This window comes from Chionomys nivalis, chromosome 12, assembly GCF_950005125.1.
Source record: "Chionomys nivalis chromosome 12, mChiNiv1.1, whole genome shotgun sequence".
Classification (NCBI taxonomy): domain Eukaryota; kingdom Metazoa; phylum Chordata; class Mammalia; order Rodentia; family Cricetidae; genus Chionomys; species Chionomys nivalis.
The window spans coordinates 68,912,215-68,936,331 of record NC_080097.1 but is presented as its reverse complement, the minus strand read 5'-3'; the positions used below and the strand labels follow the sequence as shown (position 1 = coordinate 68,936,331).

At 41.0% G+C, this 24,117-nt stretch overlaps 1 protein-coding gene across 8 annotated transcripts in view; it reads right to left on the bottom strand.

Moving 5' to 3' along the window:
- The window catches only part of Kcnma1 (potassium calcium-activated channel subfamily M alpha 1), a 740,126-nt gene that overhangs the window by 8,806 nt on the left and 707,203 nt on the right, over window positions 1-24,117 (bottom strand). For 4 of the 8 annotated variants that reach the window (XM_057786232.1, XM_057786233.1, XM_057786234.1 and 1 more), the window contains 4 exons: window positions 13,994-14,188; window positions 11,069-11,187; window positions 8,916-9,140; window positions 6,632-6,660 (listed from right to left, as the gene is read on the bottom strand). In XM_057786232.1, coding sequence (XP_057642215.1) covers window positions 6,632-6,660; window positions 8,916-9,140; window positions 11,069-11,187; window positions 13,994-14,188 — 568 coding nt within the window. The remainder of the gene's footprint in view (window positions 1-6,631; window positions 6,661-8,915; window positions 9,141-11,068; window positions 11,188-13,993; window positions 14,189-24,117) is intronic. The other 4 variants (XM_057786236.1, XM_057786237.1, XM_057786238.1 and 1 more) reach the window with 1 other exon arrangement.

The following is a 24,117-nucleotide window of genomic DNA, read 5'->3' as shown; positions in this document are numbered from 1 at the left end:
GAACAAGAAGGAAAAATGAGAAGCTTAATTAGTCCTAGGTTAAGCTTTTGGAAAGTTCATTGAAAATGCATAAAGGAAATCAATAGAAGCTGACAGTGAGTAATTGCTAAGACAGTGCAGTGGACAGAAGCCCCTAGAACCTGAACCGTGCCTCTCTTTCCTGTAGCAAGTAAAGAACAAAGTGAATCTGCTATTGAGTCTGGGAGACTCTAGGAGTTGGCCAACCTCGAGACTAAGCTGCAGTGGACAGATGCGGTCCCTACTGTGGAACAAACGGTTCGGACGCGTTCCTGGTATCACCTCTACCCAGCCTTTTCTTGGCTTTGTTCTGACAAGTCAACTGTACCACTTCTGTCCTGTCTGCATCCCTCCCGTGGTCTGGTGGAGGAGGTGTCCTAAAGAAATCCCAAAGGATTTGTTGGCCAATAAGAGTGAAAATCAGAATAGGAAACGGTTCTAAAAGAGTATTTTGAAAAGGTTTTTATTTAAAGAAAGAGAAGTCCATGGGTATGAAGTCACGGAAAGCGTGACTACAATAACCCAAGCTGTCAGCAGAAAGCTCGTGGGGCCTTGCCACTTTCCTTTCCATCCCATACAGGAAAGGCTGAGAGAGACTGCTGAGTTAGGCCCAGTGGGGTGGGCTGGGAGGGCAGCTCTGCAGAGGAGCAGCTGCTTAGCTGGGCTGTGCAATTTTACAGGGTTCAGTTCTATCTATGTCCCTTTCTAGGATTGAAATTTTATGAAAAATTGGCCGTGTGTACGGACAGGAAGGGACCGGGAAGTAGAATATCTAGCTTGGGGGACTGTAGACTTCATTACAGTGACAGAAAGAAGGGAGAGGGAAAGAAAACCAGTTTGCCAATGCTGTCACTACTCTAGAGACAACGGTCCCTATGGCTTCCGTTTTTTATTGCTTATGGAATAATTTACATCTGCCTTGTGTCTGGTTGTAAACCTACCTTTTAAAATGATTGCCCAGCTATAGCTCGGTGTGTGTGTGTGTGTGTGTTAGCTTATAAATTAAGCATCTGTGATTAGCTCATGACCGCTCTTCTTGGTCAGTATTCCCACCATTTTCAGTGTTCTTGCTCCTCAATGTGGCTGCCTCTGGGGCTAGGGTATGATTGGGAAAAGCCCAAAGGAGGCTCGGCAGCTCAGTTCTGCCCTTAGGACACATGCTACCTTTTGCATGGTTTTCCCCATGATCCTTCCTGCTCCGGTTCTCCTACCTATTCTAATTATGTTCCCTTTGATTTGAACAGATTGGACGATAGGAACTCATAATGTCCCATCCTCACGGCGAAGCTAACTGATTAAGTGCTTTAAATTATCCTCCCTGACAGAATGATAAAGTTACAATCTGCTCTGAGATGATCTACAGCTTGCCAGCCTCCTACAGTTTCTTTCTACATTCATTTATCTTTTTGTCAAGAGGAGGGTTTTTTTTTCCCTAAGCTTCAATTCCATAGATCTTTTAAAGTCATCAGCACATCTGAATTATTAATGAGGCTTTAGAGGCAAGACTCCTGATGGGCTGGTTAAAAAAGGTTGTATAGAAATCTGGGACTGTGTACACATCAAAATAATTTCAGCTCCATTTAAAAAACCATTTAGTTCAAGTGTGACATAGATGAACCATTATGCATTTGTGGAAACCAATTTCTTGTGATCTACGATTAAACTAACCTTTCAGAGAAGAGTAAAGTGTGATGGTTATCATGTTTTAAAAGCATTGCCAGGTCTCTGAAACAATTTCCAACTAGGACTTTCTCAAACAGCTCATGTGTGGAGACGAGGCTCAGAGTGGGGCCTGCTGTTTACGCTGTTTGCCCAAGCTGCCCTTGGCACTGGCTGCACAGTTTTGCAGAACAATTTTGCTGAAGGGATTTAGTGCTAGGCTGCGCATGCCAGGTAGGACGAGTAAGTTTTGCTGGTGGAAAGGGGGATGTGTTTTGGTTGAAAGACCAAACAGATGCAATTTACTGATTTTTTTTTCAACCGCTGCAGAGAATAACTGTTGAGAATTTAATATTTACAGTTCAATTCAAAGGGGGCACTTTGACCTTTCACCATGGACAGAATATCAGTTTTCTCCAGCTATCTGTAAGAGAGACAGCATTACTGGTCTCATTTAAACTTCTTCTTTCTCTTTAAATTTCTTGCTACAAAAGACAACTGCGGTAGAACAGCCCCTGCGGTTGAGGAATGCAGCTTCAAGCAAGGAGAAGAGTTGTAGGCACACACCTCCAATTGTTAGGTGAGATTCTCACTCTCCCGATAAGCTACTGTTTAATTCAGTGTCTTCTAAACTCTAACTGCCTATGCTGTGTGAGGTCAGGCCAAGTAAGATGTTGAGGAAATAGAGCTAGTGAGCTGTTCTGAACCTTATTTAGAATGTTTGGGGACAAAGGTCTCCCATACATCTTCAGAGAGAGGTACATTTTAGTGGTCACCATCCATTGGGCTTCCATGGAATGTGCTTTGAGCAAGACAGTGACAATTTAACATGTGGAATTTTGTCGTTCAAGGACAAAGCTGCACCAATGGATCGCTTTGAAACCAGGCACAGGGAAGAGGACTAAAGCAGGAATTCTAAGAAGTGCTGAGTGCGAAAGGGAATCCACTCCAGTGCTTGGCTAGCTCATTTCTTCTATGCGGCCTTATTTCAGACCTAACACAAGAAGTTCTGGGGTCTATGAGGGCTTTTCTTGTGCCAGGACCCCCCACCCATAAAATAAAAAAACTTTGTTTGTTCTTAGACTTCTTAAGGGTGACATACGTATGATACCCTAGTCTAAGAACTCTGTGCGATCTGTCAGAAACTTCTGTCACAAGGCAGTTAGAGTTAGAGAAAAAATGACATGTCACTATCTGAATTTTTTTTGTAACAGGGTTTCTCTGTAGCCTTGGCTGTCATAGAACTTGTTTTGTGGACCAGCCTGGTCTCGAACTTCCAGAGATCCACTTGCCTCTGCTTCCCAAGTGCTGGGATTAAAGGTGTGTGCCACCACCGCCTGACTGCTACATTATTGAGAGTGTAATGTTGTACAGCAACTAAGCCATTATGCACACTGTGGACACACCACGTGGAGGTGGCCAGTGAAATGGCAGCAGCTTGTGGTCTAGAGTGAAGTGTACCTGGCTCTCTCATATCCTATCTGCTCTGAAAACGCTGTGTAAAGTATCTTGTTGTCATTTGTTCTAGAGAACAGGGTTGAGGAAATAGTCTTCCTAATCTTGTTGGCTAGGTCAACGGAACAGGTACCAATGGCTTACTACACATTTAGTTAGATAGTAAGAAAATAATATTTGATAAGTTTGTTAATGCTTTTAATGATAGGGACTTTGGTGTTCATCAGACTCCAATGTCAGTCACATGGAGATTCTAATATCCCCAGCATCTGGTTTGATCATGAGAGTTGAATGTGTTTCCAACTGTAACTCACTGAGCACAATGGCTGTAATGACTGCCTAAGCATTAGCTTTAAGGTTAGTAGTGAGAAGGGTAGGATGTGGGTTGGGTGGTACCTTCCATATGTTGTGTTTACAAATGAAGCTCTTCAATGAAGAAGCCAGGGGCAGAGAGAGACCTAGGATGTATGACTTGGGGACTTGCCTGAAGAATGTAGATGTGGAATAGAGACGACGAGGGAGGATCTTATGGGCAGACTTCATCTGGAAGGTGGCTGAGAGGAAGGGTGATATGGTGTTGTGCTAGGGAACTCAGGGCTCTCATGTAGCGGGTCTTCCAGACTTCATCTGGAAGGTGGCTGAGAGGAAGGGTGATATGGTGTTGTGCTAGGGAACTCAGGACTTTCGTGTAGTAGGTCTTTGTTTCTGACATCGGATTTCCCTTGATGTTTGGAGAACCACCTACGCCTTCCCTCACTAGAACAAGGGTAGGGTTTAGAACAAGGGTTTAGATTTCTTCCTGGCGGACAGTTACTATGGTTAGGAGGGGCTGAGCTCTCCAAACCTCCACAGACAGAGGGAGAAACAGTTGCACTATGAACACTGAGCCTTTGCTAGCTTCATGGGATGTCAGTGGCGTGGGCTTTAGCTTTTTCATATGAGTGCACCCCCAAGAAGACCGCAGAAAATGGGAACTGATAAAGGCACTTGGAACACTAGGCACTCCGTAGCATCACGAGCTGAGGCTGTGGGAGCAAAGGCATGAAAGGAAAAGATCCCAGTTGGATAGCAAGAACAACGAGACAGCAACGGCTACAGGGAGCTCCAGCCTAAAAGGGCAACTCCATGCGGTTTCCTGGATTACATTTCTAATAGGTAGTGTGGTGTTCTTCCTCTACTCACAAAATCCTGATGATCCCAGGCAAAACTATACATCCTGTCTCCTCCTCTTCTGCCTCAGCAGAACACGGCCATTCCATAGACATAAGCATAATCTCTACCAGACCCAGACAAGCTTCCTTGATCTCACTTCTTTGTAATGGACCACTATGACTGTCACTGCATCTCTGTATCCTGTCAAACCCTGAGGATACTCTTTCCTCTTAGGTACCAGGAGTTTCTCTCACTTCCATGTGCAGTCTCCTTATGAGAGATATTTAACCAGCTTAGTGACAGGTGCGCATAGCTACTTCCTTATCATATTATGACAAAGCAGGCATTGGCTGATGGAAGTTGGTGGAGAAATTGATTTGTACCCTGTCTTATCTTCCACTCCCTGAAATTTCTGTACTTTCTTGTTCTTCAAGGAGCCTGTTGCTATAGGAACCTGGAAGGTTGATATAATTATCTCTATTGGGATACAGACACCTTTAAGGCATTCCCCGTGCTGAAAGAGAGTCAAAGGTCCCTCTGGTCACCTAGGATCTCCATAATGCTGCCAACAGGCACAGTCAGTCTCTCTAGTCACTAAGCTCACAGGGCTTGCCCCCTGGCTTGGAAGCAGAATCTGGCTCCAAGAGCCCGACACCAGCAAATCAGCTGTGTCAACACCTCAGACATTAATTGCCACTTTCCCAAAAATAAACCAAGGGGATGTGTGTAAATTATAAAATAGTTTAAAACTGTGAAAATGATTAAGTTGAGAGTCTTTTGAAATACATATTGCATATACTTACTTTAATACTCTCAGTCGTAAGCCCTAACTTCAGAATAGAATTGGAAATGTCTCCAAAATACAGTGTAAACCGGAATGTGCAAGGGTCCATTTGAACTAGATTTGAGAAGGACTTCAGTGGCAGCTGTGAGGGATGCTGACAGGTTCACAGTTATCAGACAGCTGGTGCTGAGAAGATTTTCCTCCTAGCTTACCAACTCACTTAACATCGGCCCTTTCCAAAGCCCAAGCAAACTGGACTAAAAGGCTCAAAAACTGCTTCTCTCTTCCAGCTCTGTGAAGATCACCGAGTTCCAAGCTGTGATTCATATTAAATGCATGCTTTGCTCTTCACAGTGTTCTCTCACCTCACTTTCTACCATTTCTTCTCTGTTTCTAGTCTGGGTGAGGGGGAGTAGGGAAGAGAGAAACTACAGAGTCATCTGCCTCCTTCCTAAGGGAACTTCTAATTAAGAAAAATATAATATAGAGGTTTCAGCTCTTAAGAGGGAATTCAACACGATCCCTTTGCCACCATTAGATACATTAGTAGTCATCGTTCATCAGTTCTCAGTGATCTCAATGATCTACCCAGTGGAGAGGGTGTGCCCAAAGTTCAGGGAAACCTCCAAATTGCATCTAATGTCAGTCTGTTCCCATTATAGTCAATCACAGTCTCAACTACGGGAGCCACTAACCAAGAGCATTAAAAGACACTTTGGCTTTATATCTGTCTGCCCCATTTGTGGTTGGAATTTAACAAAACTCTGAAAGGCAGGTGGCAGGAGACACATGAGTACTGTCCAGACTGAGTCATCAGTCCCTTCATCACTGGACATGCGCTCTCAAATTGGTTCATACAGCTCACCAGCTTTGACTGGGTTCAAACAGATAAAAGAGAACAATGCATTTGCCATTAATAACCCTCCTACTACAGATGAAAGGAGGATCAACTGTTAACAGGGAAGCACATTCGCCAAACGGAATAGCTGTGAATGTTTTTACAGAAACAGTTATCAACTGGCATCATCACTGGATTTGTTGGGTCTTGCCAAGATCAACACAGAGAGGTAAACAGACCGATGGGGGCTGGGTTTGGGCGGTGGTGGTGATAGGGAAAGTGAAGGAAGCTGGGTTTCTCAATGGGAAAATGCTTTTGGATTTGGGGCAAGGTACCAAGGTGGGCGGGGAGGCCACGTGCAGTTTTGAAGGCAAGCCAGATGGAGAGAAGTTACCCCCAGATTACCCAATCCCCAAACCCAAGAACACCAAAACAAACTCTAAGGGATCTAGCCATAGCAGCAGCACAGCCTCATGGCGCTGAGCAATTGAGAAAGTGGAGGAAGAAAAAGAAGAAGGAAGGAAGAAAGGAGGGGGGAGGGGGAGAAGCAAAACAAAATAAATAGAACCACAAACAGAACAATAAAAATAAAAATAAACAAACCAATAACAGAATAAAATTTGTAACTCCTTTTTTTTTAATTCCACAAAAGTTTCACAAGGACAACGTTATAGAAGAAAACCCCCAGCAGTGGCTAGGTCATGCAGAACCATTAATTGTCATACCTTGGCCCATTCTAGTCATCCTTGTTGCACTTTAGAGAGAGAAGTAAGCTATGTGAGTTTTACAATGCTTTTAAACTGTCATTATTTCCTGTTGAGCACTTTAACTGGCACATTCTTATAGTTATAAATGTTCTGAGGGCATAACTTCATAACCTCCTTTGCAAAGAATGCATGAAGATCTCTCATAATCCAAAACTAGGGGATATGTATATATATATATATAGTTATATATATATATATGTATATATATAGTCATATATATAGTTATATATAAAGAGATAGATATATGTCATATATAAATCAAAATACATAAGGACAAAAATAATTTGAAAAAAAAATACTTCCACTCACAGGACTTTTGAATTTCCACGTACACAATGACTCCCCACCCGTTGCTGGTTGGAGTACTGCACTGCCCCTGTCTTTGGTGTGGGAGGAGGTGGAGGTTCTGATTGAGCCTCACCATTTTTGTCAGTAAAAGTGCTTGTCAATCACACAGCAAGCAAATGTCCAAAATCATCATGCTGGAAGGGACAGGGGATCCAAAATCTAAACCCAAAACATTCACCATAAAAACACCTTTTTAAAAAGAGACGCTACAGCTGTTACAAACTTTCCCTCCTTCCTGCCCTTTATTCTAGCCGTGGATTTCTAAGTAAACATCTCAAATAGGCTCATATGCACCCAAGGCTAGTCTATCCATACCAGAATTTGGTTATGGTAAAGTTGGCCAATTCCTCAGAACTCCTATGTTCCTAAAATGTAATTTGCATGCACAGAACATCTGGTGATTGCATATTGGGGGAAAAGGGATCAGTCTATCTTCCTTCACTTGTTGATTAACAGTTTTTTATAAAAAGAATAAAATAAAACAAACAAACAAAAAAACCCTACTGAAAAGTGCTTGGCTTGCTGTCGCGGCCCTTTCCTTCCTGTTTTGAAATGACAGGAGAAGCTTCCCCATCACTCGCTTGCCCATGTGAATTGGCTATATGTTAAAGAGGTTGCCTATGGTGAACTTCTCCTGCCAGCCTTCTGCTTTGGGACAGAGCATCATACAGCTGTACTAGCAATTCAAATGTGGGCACTAGTTTCTGTCTTTATTGAGTCAATAACGGTGGCTCTATCCTCCTATATCCTGATTTATCTAGCATGTCAGATCCTACAGAAACCATTATCTGTCGTTGGGTCTTTCTCCCTCTCACTTCACCATTGCTCCAGCCTGGATTGTCCTGGCTTTGGGGCCCTCGTTAGTCAAACAAAGGGGAGTAAAAAGGTCCCCTGAGAATGCATGGAAAAATACTTGCTCTTTTCTGAGCGTTATTTATTCTGTACATAAGGTAAGTGATTCACCTTTTAAAAGATGTAAAAGTCCCAGGAAGGCAGTTCTTAATGACTTACATTTGATATTTATGATACATATGGCTTTTCATCCCAAATGTCAAAAGTGAAAGAAAAAAAAATAGCTATCCCTATGGCAGCATAAGGAGACAGAATAACAATTTAATATGCAACCAAACCTCTTTTCAGATATATGAAATGACTAGGATTTGATACATCTAGGGATGGAAACTTGTTTTCCTCTTTGCATTAAAGTTAGAAACATTCACTTGAACTTCTGAAAGAAGTTAGCTCTGAGACAAAAAGGCTTTGGTGAATAAGTTTAAAAAAAAATCTCTGATGCTCTCTCACAACAAGCAGGTGCTTAATCATCTTCTGCGCGTACTTTGAAAGCTTTCCGAATGTTTTGTGATACTTTAGCCCAGAGTGGAAACGATCAATGCACTTTGGTTGCTTGTTTCGAATGATCATGTGCTAACTTACTGTGTGTATAGAAAAAGAGAGAAAAAAGAAATAACAAAACAAATCAAACCCAAAGCATTCTGATGACCCTGATAAATAGGAATCAACCTGCTTTGCCTAACTGACAGATTGCAGGTGCTCCCTTCTAATCTGTGAACTCATTCCTGTAGCGAGCTATTTACATCTGGAGGATGCCTCTGGGTTATTCCCCGCTAGAATCATAAATAACTTTTGGTCCGTCCGCTTATTCGCTGTTGTGTTCAAGGGTTTTATGGTGGTGAAATAAAAATGACAACCACATGCACACTATCATACATATGCAAATGTGTAAAAAAAAAGGAAAAGAAACGAAAAAAGAGGGGACTATAGGGAACAGGAAAGTTGCTCTGTTGGAATACCAACTGGGGAAATGAGTAGCAGATACAGTTTCACACACGGTGCCGGTGGATACACATATCAAAGTCGCTCTTCCTGAACGTACTTCTGTTTGTCGCGAGACTCCCTGGACTTGGGCCGGTTCGGCCGATTTGCTGTGGACGGGATGGAGTGCACGGAGGAGCTCTTCTTACTGGAGGACTGTGAGGAGTGGGAGGAATGAGACAGGCTGGCCCGCGATTGGCCAGCGTTGTGGTCAAACTGCATCAGGCAGAAGATCAGGTCTGTTGGTACAAGCTCAAACTCGTAGGGGGGATTGGTGATGACATACCTAGAGAGAGAAAGCAAAGGGGTCACGGGCTGAGTGGAGCAGACACACGACTTAACTCTCCCTGAGTCAAAAACCAAATTGCCTGGCTGCTCCAATCTATCTGAGGAACTGGATGATGGTTCCGTAGACTTGAATACTCTTTCGAATGAAAGAAAAGCTTCATGTTTAACTCAGTGAGGCGGTCAGAAGACCAGGCAAAAGTGTCAAGTGAGAGCTGGTGATGAAAAAAGTCACACCATAATTCCTATGAACCATATGCATTTTTCTCTACAAAGGTCCAGTTCATGATAAACAGTCATCCGATTGGGCTGTATACTAGAAATTCCTGACAGCCACAGACACCCCATAGGGTCTCCGTTTGTCTTCCCTACAACTTCTTGATTACAAGAGCTTGACCCGCCTCTTCCCTATTCTACCAAGCTTTCTATGGGTGTCTACAGTGATCACCATGTTGACTCTGCAGCAATGGATCTCTGAGTGTGTTCTCAGAGGCTCCCAGGAACCGTAGAAAAAAATGCAGGTTGTTGACCCGGGGATGGAGCTAAGAGGCAGAGCATTTGCCTTGCAGGCAAGAGGCTCTGGATTCAATAAGTAGTACTGAAAAGAAGAGAAGAAGAATGGAAAAAAGGAAAAATGAACGAACTAAAAACAGAAGAAAAAGTTTAAGTAACCTCACTCACCCTGATCTGTGGACTCACAAGCCCTGAGGTGGGAGACTCGGTAATCCGGCCTTGGGAAGCTCTATAGGCGAATCTCATATTCATTGTCATGTAGGAACACATCAGTATACAACAATTTTTGTTTTGGTTTAGTTTTCAAGACAGGGTTTCTCTGTGTAGTCCTGGCCATCCTGGAACTCGCTCTGTAGATCAGGCTGGCCTTGAACTCAGAGATCTGCCTCCCGACTGCCACTACCTGGCATTAGACTGCAACAATTTTAACTCTGGCTATATACTGTAATTCTCAGGCATTAAATACATAAACATTGGTATATAATTTTAAAAGTACATGTATTTTTTTTCTTACATACTGTGGAAATTACTCTAATCACAGTATTTTTAAAGTAATTTATTTTTATTTTTTGTGCATTGGTGTTTTGCATTCATGTCTCTCTAGGAAGGTGTTGGAGGCCCCAGAACTAGAATTACAGTCAGTTGCTAGCTGCCATGTGTGCTGGGAATTGAACCTGGGTCCTCTGGAAGATCAGTCAGTGCTTATAACTCTTATAACTGCTGAAGCAGCTCTCCAGCCCCCAGTATTTTTTTTAAATCCCCCAGATGACTTTATTCTATAGGTCTGAGAAGTACCTCTATGGCACTATTTCCTGGATCACACACACTACAGATCTGAGAAGTACCTCCATGGCATTATTTCCTGGATCACACACACTACAGATCTGAGAAGTACCTCTACGGCACTATTTCCTAGATAACACTACACAAACTCATGGGTTTGGGTAATTCTAGAATTACTGTTTTACCTGCTATGAGTTTAAATTAAGGCATGTAAGGGAAAGCACAACTAACATACCCAAACCATCATCTATTTTTGTGTAAGATGATAATATAAAGTTTCTTAAACTTAAATATATGAAAGAAAGTGAATCAATTAATTACAAAATATATAAATCAAAATGTATCATCAGTGTGAAGCATCTCCACATTAGAGACCAAGGCAGTGATGTGAGGAGCCAGAGTTTGGGATTCTGGCTTTTGTAATAGGGTAAACAAATCCTTGCCTCAGTGACTTCACATTCATTTTGAGTATTTTTTTAAAGAAATATTTGTTATAACTCCTGGGGTCAGTGTTACACTTGACGCGGGCAGTATTTGAAGGCATGCACATAGAGACCTTTGCCTGCAGGAAGCGAGAGAAGGCACTGATGCCCCTGAACTCAGGTGAGATAGAAAGTGGGACAATGCACTCACCTTTTTGTACACTGGCTGGGGGTGCTGAGATGGGCATCTCTCAGCCGGTAAATTCCAAAACAAAGCATATTATAGGTTTTCAGAGCTTTGCAGAACAGATCACCATAACAACCACCATCCTGGGAGGCAACAAAGGACAAGAGAAACATCAGCTTGTGTTTGCATGGGAATCAAGGTGGGAGGCAGCTTTTCATCAAAGCTTGTTTTCTTGTCTCTGGGGTTGGTGGGTCTATGCCAAGAGCCTGTGTCTGAAGACATCAGCATGGTTAACAGCTTGGATCCAGTATGTTTGACTTCAGGGACTTGACAAGCACAGGGGCCCTGGTGGCCACACAGTTGTGTCCAAAGCTCAAACACACTCCTGGCTTCCTTCACCTGGGATGGGGATGTGTCACTGGAAGGTCTCAGCTGTAGAGCTAGAGAGAACTCTGCAAAGCAAGGACTATATTCCCTAGGCTCAGCTGTGTCCACTGTGATGAGACCATATTGTCAGGACTGTCCAAGTGATAATGAAAAGCACTGCAAGAATAAAAGAGCAGCCCCAAGCCCTCTGGTGAGGAGACTCCAAGAAGGACTTGTGAAAAGCACAATTTGCAGACCTCAGAGATGTCTAGGGGAAGGGCATGTGGGAGTCTGCAGGTGAGGTAGCTGGGATTCACTGCACTAATCAGTTCATAACTACCCCAAGTTCTGGGGCTTAACTCAGAAAGCAAAAACAATGCGATTGCTTGCAAATGCATAGAAAATTCTGGACTTCAAGCAGGTGTATGATACCAAGTAGACTTTACTATACAGATCAACACGACAGAGTGGACTCACTAGAAACCGAGGAAATGTATTTGTCTTTGCTATCACTGGAATTCTCATGATGAGCATCCTATTGGACAACAAAAGGTACCACATTTTTCCATTACTGTAAATATTAATCTGATTCAAATGGATTAGTAAGGAAGTGATAAGGATAAGAACTACTGGTGATAGAAGTTGACATTCAAAACAATTTCAGACTAATATAGGTCCTGGCCCAACAAGCAATCATTTGATGTGTTACTAAACAAGACCTTTACCATGATGGTACATTCTGGGCAATATATAGTGTAAAAGGGAAAGACATTCCTAGGCTCGTGGTTCCATTCCTTAAACACATCTATACAGGTGCTTTTGGAGTCAAGGTTAAGGTGGCACACTTTTTCCAAAGTGTCTGACACAGTACAAAGTACAGAGTAGTGAGTACAGAGAAACCAAAGAAAACTCTGGTCCCATCATGAAAGGAGGTATTGGGAAGCAGGGCTTGGCCCAGACTCAGAAATCCCAAGACAAAGGTTTTGTATTAGAGACCTCAAGGCATCAAAGGTGCCAGTTGAGATCCTGTCACTTTGGTCAATTGTTCTGCACACACACAACTGCCTTGATGCTTTAAACATTACCAGTGCCTGGATGATACTGTGAACAAAAACTCCTGAGAAGAAGTTATGTCTATAGAGACTGGTGATTAGAACTGCAGTACTGTGGTAAGATTAGGAAGATTCCAGTCCAGAAGCTAATTACCATAACTTGGGATAGTTCTAGCCCTTTACAGCAACCATTCCCTGCCCACGTCTGCTGTGGAATAATCCTCTTGTATACTGTAAAGATTTGTCACTTGAATTGGTTTAATGAAACTCTGATTGGTCAGTAGCCAGGTAGAAAGTATAGGTGGGACGACCGAACTAAGGATGATGAGAAGGAGAAGGACAGAGTCAGGAATCTCAAGCCAGATAAAGAGGAAGTAAGATGAGAGTGTCATACTGAGGAAAGGTACCAAGTCGTGTGGCTAAACATAAATAAGAATTATGGCTTAATTTAAGAGTAAGAGCTAGTTAGGAATAAGCCTGAGCTACTGGCTGAGCATTTATAGTTAATATAAGATTCTGTGTGATAAACTGGGAATCAGATGCTGGGTATTTGAGAACTGGCAGGTGGGAAAGAACCATCCATTGACACACCTCTCTGTCACACTAATATCTGTGGCTAATGGAAACCTTTTTGGAATCTATTAACTTAGCAGACCATGAGCTTAGACAAACCCAAAAGCTAAGAAAATCTTTAGATAACATCTGAGGCCTATAAAAAAAAAGCTTTATCCAACTTGCTGTATCAGTGTATTTTTTTTTTTTTTTTTTTGATTTTCGAGACAGGGTTTGTCCGTAGCTTTTGGTTCCTGTCCTGGAACTAGCTCTTGTAGTCCAGGCTGGCCTCGAACTCACAGAGATCCGCCTGCCTCTGCCTCCCAGTGTATTTTAAATTTGCCTTGATTTATAATTTTCCTTGATCGGTAAAAACCACACAACTTCATGAAACTGCTTCCAGGTGAAAACAAAGAATTCAGGCTAACCTAATCTGTGTTCCTGAGCCATGGTCCCTCAAAATAACTCCAGAATAAACTATCTCTTATTCCCTTTTAAGATGAGAGCTGTAATTTTTGTGTCAACAGTATATAGATACAAAAACTCTGGCGGCAGGCATCCCCATGTTCAGACAGAGTCAAAGTGGAGTACCTCTGAGCTATAAGGACCCTGCAAAAATGTTTCCTAAACTTAGCTATGTGGTGACGGCAACTACCCCGTCCATCCCTGCGAAGAAAATATCTGAGGAAGACAGCAATGGAGGAGAGAGTCATATCTCCAGTGTCAGGATGCTTTGGTGCAAATGTCCCATGCCTTAGTTGCCTGAGAAATATCAACAATTTGGTCGGAGGGTTTGCATGAATGTCTATGTATAAAGTGTGGGGTCTGGTAAACAGGGTCCCATAAATACCATCTTTTTAGTCTATTACAACGGAAGAGAGAAACACAGATGTCTAGCCTGTCATCATTTGACACGGTTCATTCATATCAGGCTTGCTGCAAACACTGGGCTCAGGAACAGTCTCGGCTGTAGACTCACCCCTAAGTCTGCAAAGGGGCCATCCAACAGGGCTAACTGAGCCACTCGGCAACGGTCCCTGTTGGCCAGTGTCTGGGGAGTGCTGTAGCCCCCTCGAAGTGCATTCTCCTCAGCAATCAGAGCCTCAAGCTCTGGCGTGGCTCCTCCTGTCACCAGGGTCCGTATCAGGGTGAGGATATTGTCATTGAAGTATGTCTGCAGAAAAAAGGGAGAGAAACATTCTTAAGCAAACAACCTAAAGTCACCGTAGCTGACAACCCAAATTCCAACTTTTCTTGGTATCTCCCTGATGGAGGAGGGTCATCTTTCTATCTGTTGCTTTCACTTGTTAATTAATAAAGAAACTGCTTGTCCTCTGATAGGGTAAAATTTAGATAGGCCGAGTAAACAGAACAGAATGCTGGGAGAAAGAAGCTGAGTCAGTGAGTCGCCATGATTCTCTCATTCCCGATAGACACAGGTTAAGATCTTTCCTGGTAAGCCAGCTCTTGATGCTACACAAAATATTAAAAATGGGTTAATCAAAAATGTAAAAATTAGCCAATAAGAGGCTAAAACTAATGGGCCAAGCAGTGTTTAAAAGAATACAGTTTCCGTGTAATTATTTTGGGTAAAACCATGCGGGCGGCCGGGTGCCAGGGACGCAGCCCTGCAGCTCTCGATTACAACAGAGTGGCGCACAACGATCCCTTCTATCCCAATATGGTATGATAGACCACGTCCTCCTGAAAGGTTGCTGTAAACACCTTCAAAAAATTACTTCGCTCAACTGCCAACTGAGATAAAACTAAAAAACAGGTTATCCCATAAAAGACCTAATTAACGACGCCCCCATTCAACAGAAAGCAGTTTGGAAAGAAAAAACTGCGCCCATGTTCCCAAATATTGTTTATAAATGTTCTTTTACACTTAAAGGGGGATATGATATAAATATAAATAATTTACATTGGTGTGGATTTTAAGGTCAATTTTGTTATATGTATATGTATTTCTGATCTTGATTAAGGTATTGTGATTGTGTAGTTCATTTAAAAATGTAATGTATAATTAAAAAATATAAGTTGCTAATGGATAATCATCAATAATAGTCAAGCTTGTAGTCATGTTAGTTAAATTTTCTAAATATATAGAGATATACTTCAGTTAGATAGACATTCTTCATATCTTTCAAAGACCACAAAATATGACATTTAAAATGTTTTAATAACTTAGGGTTTTTCATGACAATGAGACACATCTGCTCCTGACAGCACCAATCTACTTCAAGAGAAAGATGGGCATCAAAGAGGCTCCTTATGGAATTTGATAGTCATTTGGGCAAGAAACTGCTCTTGCCTGGGCTGTTGCATAAACTGGACACAGAGAACCCACAGAGAGAAGACTGCTAAACTTGCCTAAAGGTGAGATGGTCTTTCGGGGTTCCTGACTCATAAAAGAGTCTAAGAGACATTCTATAGGACACAGCAAACAGTGACTAAACTGTCTTTAAAATTTCCTACTTGATAAAAATGTCTGCTGGATACTATAGGCCTAAAGGTTAAAAATGGATGCCCCAACGATACAAAAAAACTTTGGGTAACTATCCAGACAATGAGATGTCTCTGTCATTTCTAGAGTTTTCTTATTTCTTGTTTGTTTAGAAAATATTATATCCTTCTGGAGTCTTTGATGGAGTTAAAAAATGATTAGTTATAGTTATAGTTTTCCTTAGTTATAATAAAGGATAAAATAGATATAAATATTATAACTATAATTCTTACTTGATAACTGTTTTGTTATATGTAATCTTACTATGTTAAAGTTAAAGATTTTCTTTGTTGTTTAAACAGAAAAAGGGGAAATGATGGAGGAGGGTCATCTTTCTATCTGTTGCTTTCATTGGTTAATTAATAAAGAAACTGCTTGGCCTCTGATAGGGTAAAATTTAGATAGGCCGAGTAAACAGAAAAGAATGCTGGGAGAAAGAAGCTGAGTCAGTGAGTCACCATGATTCTCTCACTCCAGATAGACATGGGTTAAGATCTTTCCTGGTAAGCCAGTCGTGGTGCTACACAAAATATTAAAAATGAGTTAATCAAAAATGTAAAAATTAGCCAATAAGAAGCTAAAACTAATGGGCCAAGCAGTGTTTAAAAGAATACAGTTTCCGTGTAATTATTTTGGGTAAAATCATGCAGGCAGCCGGGTGCCGGGGACGCTTCCGATTACAACATCTCACATGTAACGTTCTGGCTTCTCTCTTTAAATAATTTTCTGTGGGAAAAGAAAAGACAGCAGTTTCCAATTATTCCATTCTCAGTTGCTTGGTTCCACTATGGGATCCTGACTTAAAGGAAGAAAAGAAAAGGATAAAAACAATTCAGGGAATTCTTAAAAGGTTAATGCCTGAAAAATTGATATTGGTAGATATACAAATATTGCCTTGCCTCTGTACACCTGAAAAATATCAACTGTGACACTAGGGGCAACCTCTTAGAGCCTGCCACCCATATGTTAGGAGGGAGGCCACCCACAAATAGCACAACTTCTTTCTTCTTGGAATTAGATGCCAAGAGAATTTTGAATGCCACACACTCAACAACTTATCACAGACTTTGATAATGGCTGGACCCAGAAGTCACCACCAGGATAGCAGCTGGAGAAGTCTATGAGCTGCATATCCTGATGTGTGGATCTTGGGTTTGCAAATAACCCCAGCTGTCTGAGGCAAATATAGATGATTTAAAGAACTCCTTCCCTTAGATGGCCATTTTTCTCCCACAAGGAATGTTCACAAGAAGGCATTGGGGGCTTTAAAAATTAATAGAATGTCTAAGAAAAGACCTTGAAATGGCATTTGTCACCCAGCCAAAATAGAGAAAACATCAGTTAAATGTGGTATGTTCCATTTTCTTGCATGAGAAGTCAAAGCCTCTACATAAAAACAAACTCAATCTTGGGTGTGGTTTGGGACATTTATGCTCCACTGGAGCAGGCTAGAAAAGACAGATGCATTCTTATTTGCAACTTCCTTGATAATTTACCTGGCAGTACATCATGAGCCAGGAATGGCTGAGTCCTCATCTTACCCTCATCACTAGCTCTGTGTCATCTTGGGCATCAGTGTTTACAGCCATTAAAATCAGCATGGTTGTTAAAAACAAGTGTATATGCAAAGAATTCCACATGGGCTTCCAAGTTAAGAAGATGCTGCTGGAGGGCCTTGATTTCGTTTTCCTTATTGAAACACTCAACCAGAGAGCACAAAGAATTCCAACTGCAAAGAATGCTGGGAGAGTTATACACAGGCTATCCTACTGAGAATTTGTGCTCAAGAGTTCAGCTGTTCTCTGGGGTGGACCAGAATTGAGGACACTCAAGGGAGCAGATGCAAGAGGGATGGCTAAGAGGGCTGGAGTCGTTTTGAGGTTCAGTGTTGACTTCACCTTTCAGAAGCTCTCTGCCTCTGAAAGCTATGAAACATTTTCAAACTTAGTGTCATCAGCTGTAAAATGGAATAGCAGAGCAGCTACAAGACACCTGACGCTCAGCACCTGAGGGATTGAGGAGAAACTCAGGGCCCAGGGAGTGCTGGTAAATATGGCTGACCGGAGCCCAGAGGCATGGGGAAGGGAATGTTGATGATGGGCAACAGCCACTCTCACATCCAAGCATCCCTTGATTATTCTCATTACTGTCTCAGTTTTTGTCCCAGAAGATGGAGGGCCATTATTCCCTTCATTCTGGAACCTCTTATCTCTCAGTCAGCCTCAGTTCTTCCAACCTTCCTAATTCTGTGACTCTAATAAGTTCCTCATGTTGTGGTGACTCACAACTATAAAATTATTTCTGCTTTTACTTAATAACTGTAATTTCACTACTGTTATGAATCATAAGATACCTGATATGCAGCATATCTGATTATGATCCCCGTGAAAAGGTCATTCAACCCCAAAGGGGTCAAGGCCCACATAGAGAACTGCTCCTCTGGATTAAAGAACAACACCTTGAAGGTCCTGTGCACTGCATCCTGGAGATTTTTTACATCGATTAAAGACACACAAACATTTCTCAATATTTTCCCTATGGTCTGATACCATACCCAATCCTGTCTATCATATTAAATAATGGAGAACTGGGCAGAAAACTGACAGCTACTTTTGTGTTCCAATTACCATGCTAGACCAATGGCTGGGAAATTACTCTAACAGCAGGTAAGCAGGTGGCAAAAATTCACAGCACTGTTTGCTGAACCACTAAGCACTCTCTGCTCAAATGTATAGAAATGAGAAACAGTTGGGTTTTTGTTGTTGTTGTTGTTTTTTCCCAAAAGGAAACAGTTATCAAGATAAAACACTGAATAATTTTTTTTGACTGGGTAAGTAGTCATTAGAAGATCTAATTGGCCAAAGAATAAAGATTAAGTGATAGTATAGTGATTGACCCCAACTGGAGCAAACTCTCCAAGGCTCAGGGAAAGGCAGAAATACTAGAAGCCAGAAGATGGGGAAATACACCCATGAGAGGTCTTGTAGGTCATGACTTATTAATTATACCTGTGGTCATCTCCCAGGACCTGCACAAAACTGGACCAACTAATATTTCATCATAGATAGGGAAGGAGCCAGGGAGGCCCCACTTCTGCTTGAGGAACTACTGGCAATATAAGATGTTTGTGGAAAGACTACTTTCTTCAGTGGTATAGCCACTGGCAAGTTTCCTTGCTCCAGCAAACATCCTCTCACCTATGCTCATGCAAAAATCACCAATTAAACTCATTGAATCACATACAAAACGACCATGGGAGGGAAAGTGAGACTTACTGAGATGAAGAGTTTCAGTAGGACAGAGAAAGGAGAAGAGATAAAAGTGATAAAAATTCATTATATATAAATGTCTGAAACTGTCAAAAAAAACTAAATAAGGAGCACACATATAAAACAGTTAAGGCTCAATAGTTTAGGGTGGAAGAGCAGATGTTTTCCCCTTAATATCAGAAACAAAAAGGATCATTCTCATGACTTCCATCTTAAAATTGTGCTGGAAGTTTTAGTAAGAAAGAAATAAAAGACATTCATATTGGAAAAGAAGGAAGATTATCTCCACTCAAAGTGGCCTGGCAATGTATAAAGAGAATCCCAAGGAACCCACTTAAGTGATCACAAGTAATAAGGGTTTAGTAAGATTTCAGGGTACAAAAACATTATGCAAAAAATAAACTTTGTTCTATGTGAACAAGAAAAACTTAATAAAGAAACTCTTTCCAACAACATTGAAAATAATAAAATGCTTAAGAAGAAATTTTTTTCAAGAAGTTCCAGGGCTGGTATACTAAAAGCTATACAGCACATTACAAAAGATATGAATGAAATATAAATAAATAGAAAGATGTGCCATGTTCTTGGATTGGAGGATAAGATTAAAATAATAATAAAAACCTTAAACATAATACAGATTCAAGACATTCCTATCAAATTTTGTAGGAAATTGCAGAAAACATAAAATGTTATATAAATCATATAAAAAACAATCAGAATTTCAGTCCGGTGCTCCAATGTGGGTCTCTGTCTCTGCCCACATTGGAGCACCAGACTGAAATCCCAAGGTCCAAATGAGGAGCAGAAGGAGAGAGAGCACGAGCAAGGAACTCAGGACCGCGAGGGGTGCACCCACACACTGAGACAATGGGGATGTTCTATCGGGAACTCACCAAGGCCAGCTGGACTGGGTCTGAAAAAGTATGGGATAAAACCAGACTCACTGAACATAGCGGACAATGAGGACTACTGAGAGGTCAAGAACAATGGCAATGGGTTTTGATCCTACTGCATGTACTGGCTTTGTGGGAGCCTAGGCTGTTTGGATGCTCACCTTACTAGACCTGGAAGGAGGTGGGAGGTCCTTGGACTTCCCACAGGGCAGGGAACCCTGACTGCTCTTCGGGCTGCTGAGGGAGGGGTAGTTGGTTGGGGTAGGGGGAGGGAAATGGGAGGCGGTGGCAGGGAGGAGGCAGAAATCTTTAATAAATAAATTAATTAATTAATAAAGAAATAATAAAAAAGCAATCAGAAATAAAACTGGAAGTTCCCAACCCCTGATTTTAACATAATCTTCTAACACTAGCATGATGACTGGCCAGGGAACAGAACTGAGCATCAAGAAATAAACTCACAGAGCTGTTATTAACTGGCTTTCAACGAGGATATCAAGAAGCTTTATAAAGAAAGAATAGTCTACTAAATAAAGAGTGTTACAACAACTGAGCATCAACATACAGAAGAAAATGTTGGTTGGCTCTATTCCTCATACCATATACAAAACAACATGAATCAAAGACCCAAATGTGACAGCTAAAAGTGTAGAGAGCTAAGAAGAAACAACAGTGGTGAATCCTCATAATTTCATTTTGACAATTATCTTAGATAAGGCACCAAAATCATAGACTACACAAGAAAGCTTGATCATTTGTATCTCATAATATTTTTAAATTATACACTGGAAGACGCTATGTAGAAAGTAAAACTTCTCTGTAGAATTAGAGAAAATATTTGAAAATATTGTATCTTATAAGGGTATAAGATTCAGTGTTTAAAATCCTCCAATAACATGACTAAAAGTCAATAAATTTGAAAAAAATAGAAACAGGATGAGGCTTGAATAAACATTCCTTCAAAACAAGGTAGATAAGTCAAGAGACACAATGAGGCCTAACACCAGTAGTCATAAGGACAACACAAGTTCCAATCTTAACGAGAGTTCATCTTTACCCACAGGGATGGTTATGATAAAACGAGGGACAGATAAATAGCAAGAACTGATAAACGTGGAGAAACTGGAGCCCTTACAGACTTCCGTAGGTGTGTAAGTGTTCCGATCATTGGAAGGCAGTCTGAAAGTTACTTAAATTGGTAAACTTTGAGTTACCACAGGGCCCAACAACTATACATAACTATACCCATGGGAAATGAAAGACACATCAAAACAAAACTTCATGCAGAGAGATTCCTAACAGCATCATTTGCCATAGCCAGGACCGGAAACAATAAAATGGCACTCAGTTAATGAATACATCACAAAATGTTATAACCGTGGAAACCATTTTATTTGTGTATAAAAAGAAATAAAGTACATGGTACAACAAGGATGAGCCACAAAAATCAATAAGATTCCATTTATATGAACCACCCAGAAAAGGTGATTCTAGAGAGATAGGGATACATGCCCGTGGATGCTCAGGGTTGAGCGGCTAAAGTAGTAAGGAAAATGAGCACAGAGTTCTCTTGGACATTATGAGACTGTTCTTAAAAGGTCCTTGGAGATGTTTACATATGCTTAAAAAACCCATAAAATTGTATACTTGGGTGAATTTTATGGTCTATTAATATTCCAATAAAACACTTCTTAAAAGAACTGGTTAAAAGATAATTACATGGTTAAGAGATAATTCATTTATAATGGTTAAATTTTTATATGTGGAGTAGAAGCTATAAAACTGAAAACTTTAAGTACATATGCATACATACATGCAGGTGTGCACACATGAACCCCCCACAAACATGGGGAGACACACACATGGTTAATGGTGGGGAGTGCATGCTTTACTGTCCTTCAAAGAACAAACAAAACAAAATAGAGGATCTGCTAAACACTGAAGATGGGGCGGGACATGATAAACAGTAGTGTCCACGTGCTAAAGGTGTGAACAGAATTCAGGAACTTTTGACGAGAAAGCACTTCCAGTAAGAACACCCTGTCCTGATGGGGAACATGAAATTAAGACGCACACCAGGGGTTGCACCAAATAGCCAAGATCAGTGCTGAGTCCTGTGCCAGTTGGATATTTAAGTTTAAAGTAGAAAACGGTGAGGGACAGTGACTGGCAACACTGCTCTCAGAATGAAAGTATAAAATTAGGGAGACCAGGCCCCCATAATAAACTTTTATAAAAGACAGGTTAATTAAATTTGAAATAACACCTTTGTTCCAAGAACTTTATAGGCTATGAAACTGTCCCTCTAATCTGTAGAAACAATAAGAAGAACTCTGGGTCTTCGAGTACTGAAGCATTTATTCACTTCACTTTCTATTCTTTCTTTTTAATTTATTGCTGCTTTGCCTGTATGTGTGTCCGTGCTACGGTGCTGGATCCTAGAGTTACCGATAGTTGTGAACAGCCAAGTAGGTGCTGGGAATTGAACCCAGGTCCTCTTTAAGAGCAGTTGGTGCTCTTAACTGCTGAGCCATCTCTCAAGTCCCGTCACATCGTCACATCGTTTTTATTCATAAGTTCCCCAGAAAAGCACGAATGAGTCAGCTTTCAACTGTCACCTATGCTAAGCTGCTCTCACTTGCGTAAGACTAGACCACTGGAACCCTGTCATTTGTTTTCTAAGTTGCTCTGGAAAGGTGCACCCAGGTCCCCAGAGTCTCAGAGTTTCAAGCTAAGGAGTCTTTTGTGCGCAGAATGAGATGTTTATATTATGCTGACAACCCTTGCCTTGTTATAAACATCATTCCAATGTTTTGTGTATCTGGGAGAAAATGCTACATACGATTGCTCATTTTTTCTAAAATAGCGTCTGCCTTGGGAACAGTGTCCCATCTTTGGTCATACACAGGGTGGTCTCAAAAAGCTGCCACTATGGCTAGAATCTCATTCTGCAACTAGAGACCTCTTTCCTTGCAATTTTGATGGCAGTGGCTTTGGAGGCCTCCCTTTGCCTCTCCTGTGCTGCACCAGCCTTTTCTGTTTTCTTCAGAGAAGACCTTCGAGTTCACCTGGGTATGCAATGAGGGGTATGTACGCATAAGCGCCCAGGTGTCTCTGGAGGTCATAAGAGGGTGCCACACCCCCTAGAGCTGAAGTTACAGGCAGTTCTGAGCTGCCCGAAAAGAGTGCTAGGAACCAGACTTAGGTCCTCTGCAAGAGCAGTATAGAACTTTTAACTGTCGCCCTATCTCTCCGGCTTGTTATTCATCTTTAAAAGATACTCAGAATCAAAACCTAGCTTTCTTAAATACAATTGAAATTTCACCTTAAAGAGGATCAGTTTGGTTTTAAAATACTGGTGAGGTTTATCAAGATAAGGAACTTTAAAATGCTATCATGAGGCTGGAGAGACAGCTCCGTTGGTTCAGACACCTGCTAGACAAGCATGCGGGTTTAAGTTCAGATCCCAACACCCACAGAAGAATCCCAGTGAGGTGGAGCATGCCTCTGATCTCAGTGCTGGGGGACAAAGCAAGGTTATCTCCGGAGCTCATGGGCCATCAAATCTTGGGGAATCCTTGAGGTCCAGGTTCAGTGTGAGATTCTGTCTCAAAAACTAAGGTGAAAAGCAATAGAAGATAAGTGGTATTGATTGCCAGCCTCCCCTACTCGCAAGGATACACACATATGGGCAGATGTGAACACTTATCAAAATTAATTCTGAAAAGGAAAATAACAACATAAAAATCATCTATTAGTACATTATCATTAGAATGGATTTTAAAGTCTGAAAAATGAGATAGGAAGGTGGCGAAAGGAAATAATGACATTAAAATAGGTTGTATAAGGAAGAAACCAAGAGATGACCGAGTTCCCTACATAATAGAGATTTGGGGTATATTTATAGAAGGGGCCGTTAAACACTAACTAGAGCTAAAATAGAACTGAATATTCACAAGTTTAAGCATCACTAGACATAATAAGCATTTAAATTTTAATCTATATACCAAAAGAGAAATAGCAAAAAGTTATCATAGAATCAAGTAAAAACTAAAAGAATAATAGATGATTACAGACGGGGTTATATGTATAACTGAATACAATGAGCTAAAGAATTTATAAAATGACAAAGATTTCCAGATCTATCAAGAAACAAAATTAATGCCAAATTAGTATTTTATGTGGAATAAACAAGACAACAGAATTCATTTTAAGAAAATTTCTGAAATATACTACTTATAGTGATACTAGCTAACATTCACAAAAGAGCTCCAACTTTTATGGGTAAAATGAAAAAGATACAATAGTAAATACCCATTGTTTCAAGGGAGCCTCTAAATGTATTGCTCAAGATGGAAAAGAAGCTTACAACAGGGACTATTTAAAATGAAGGGCTTTTGAATATGACATGCAAAACTGTCATGAATAAGCCTAA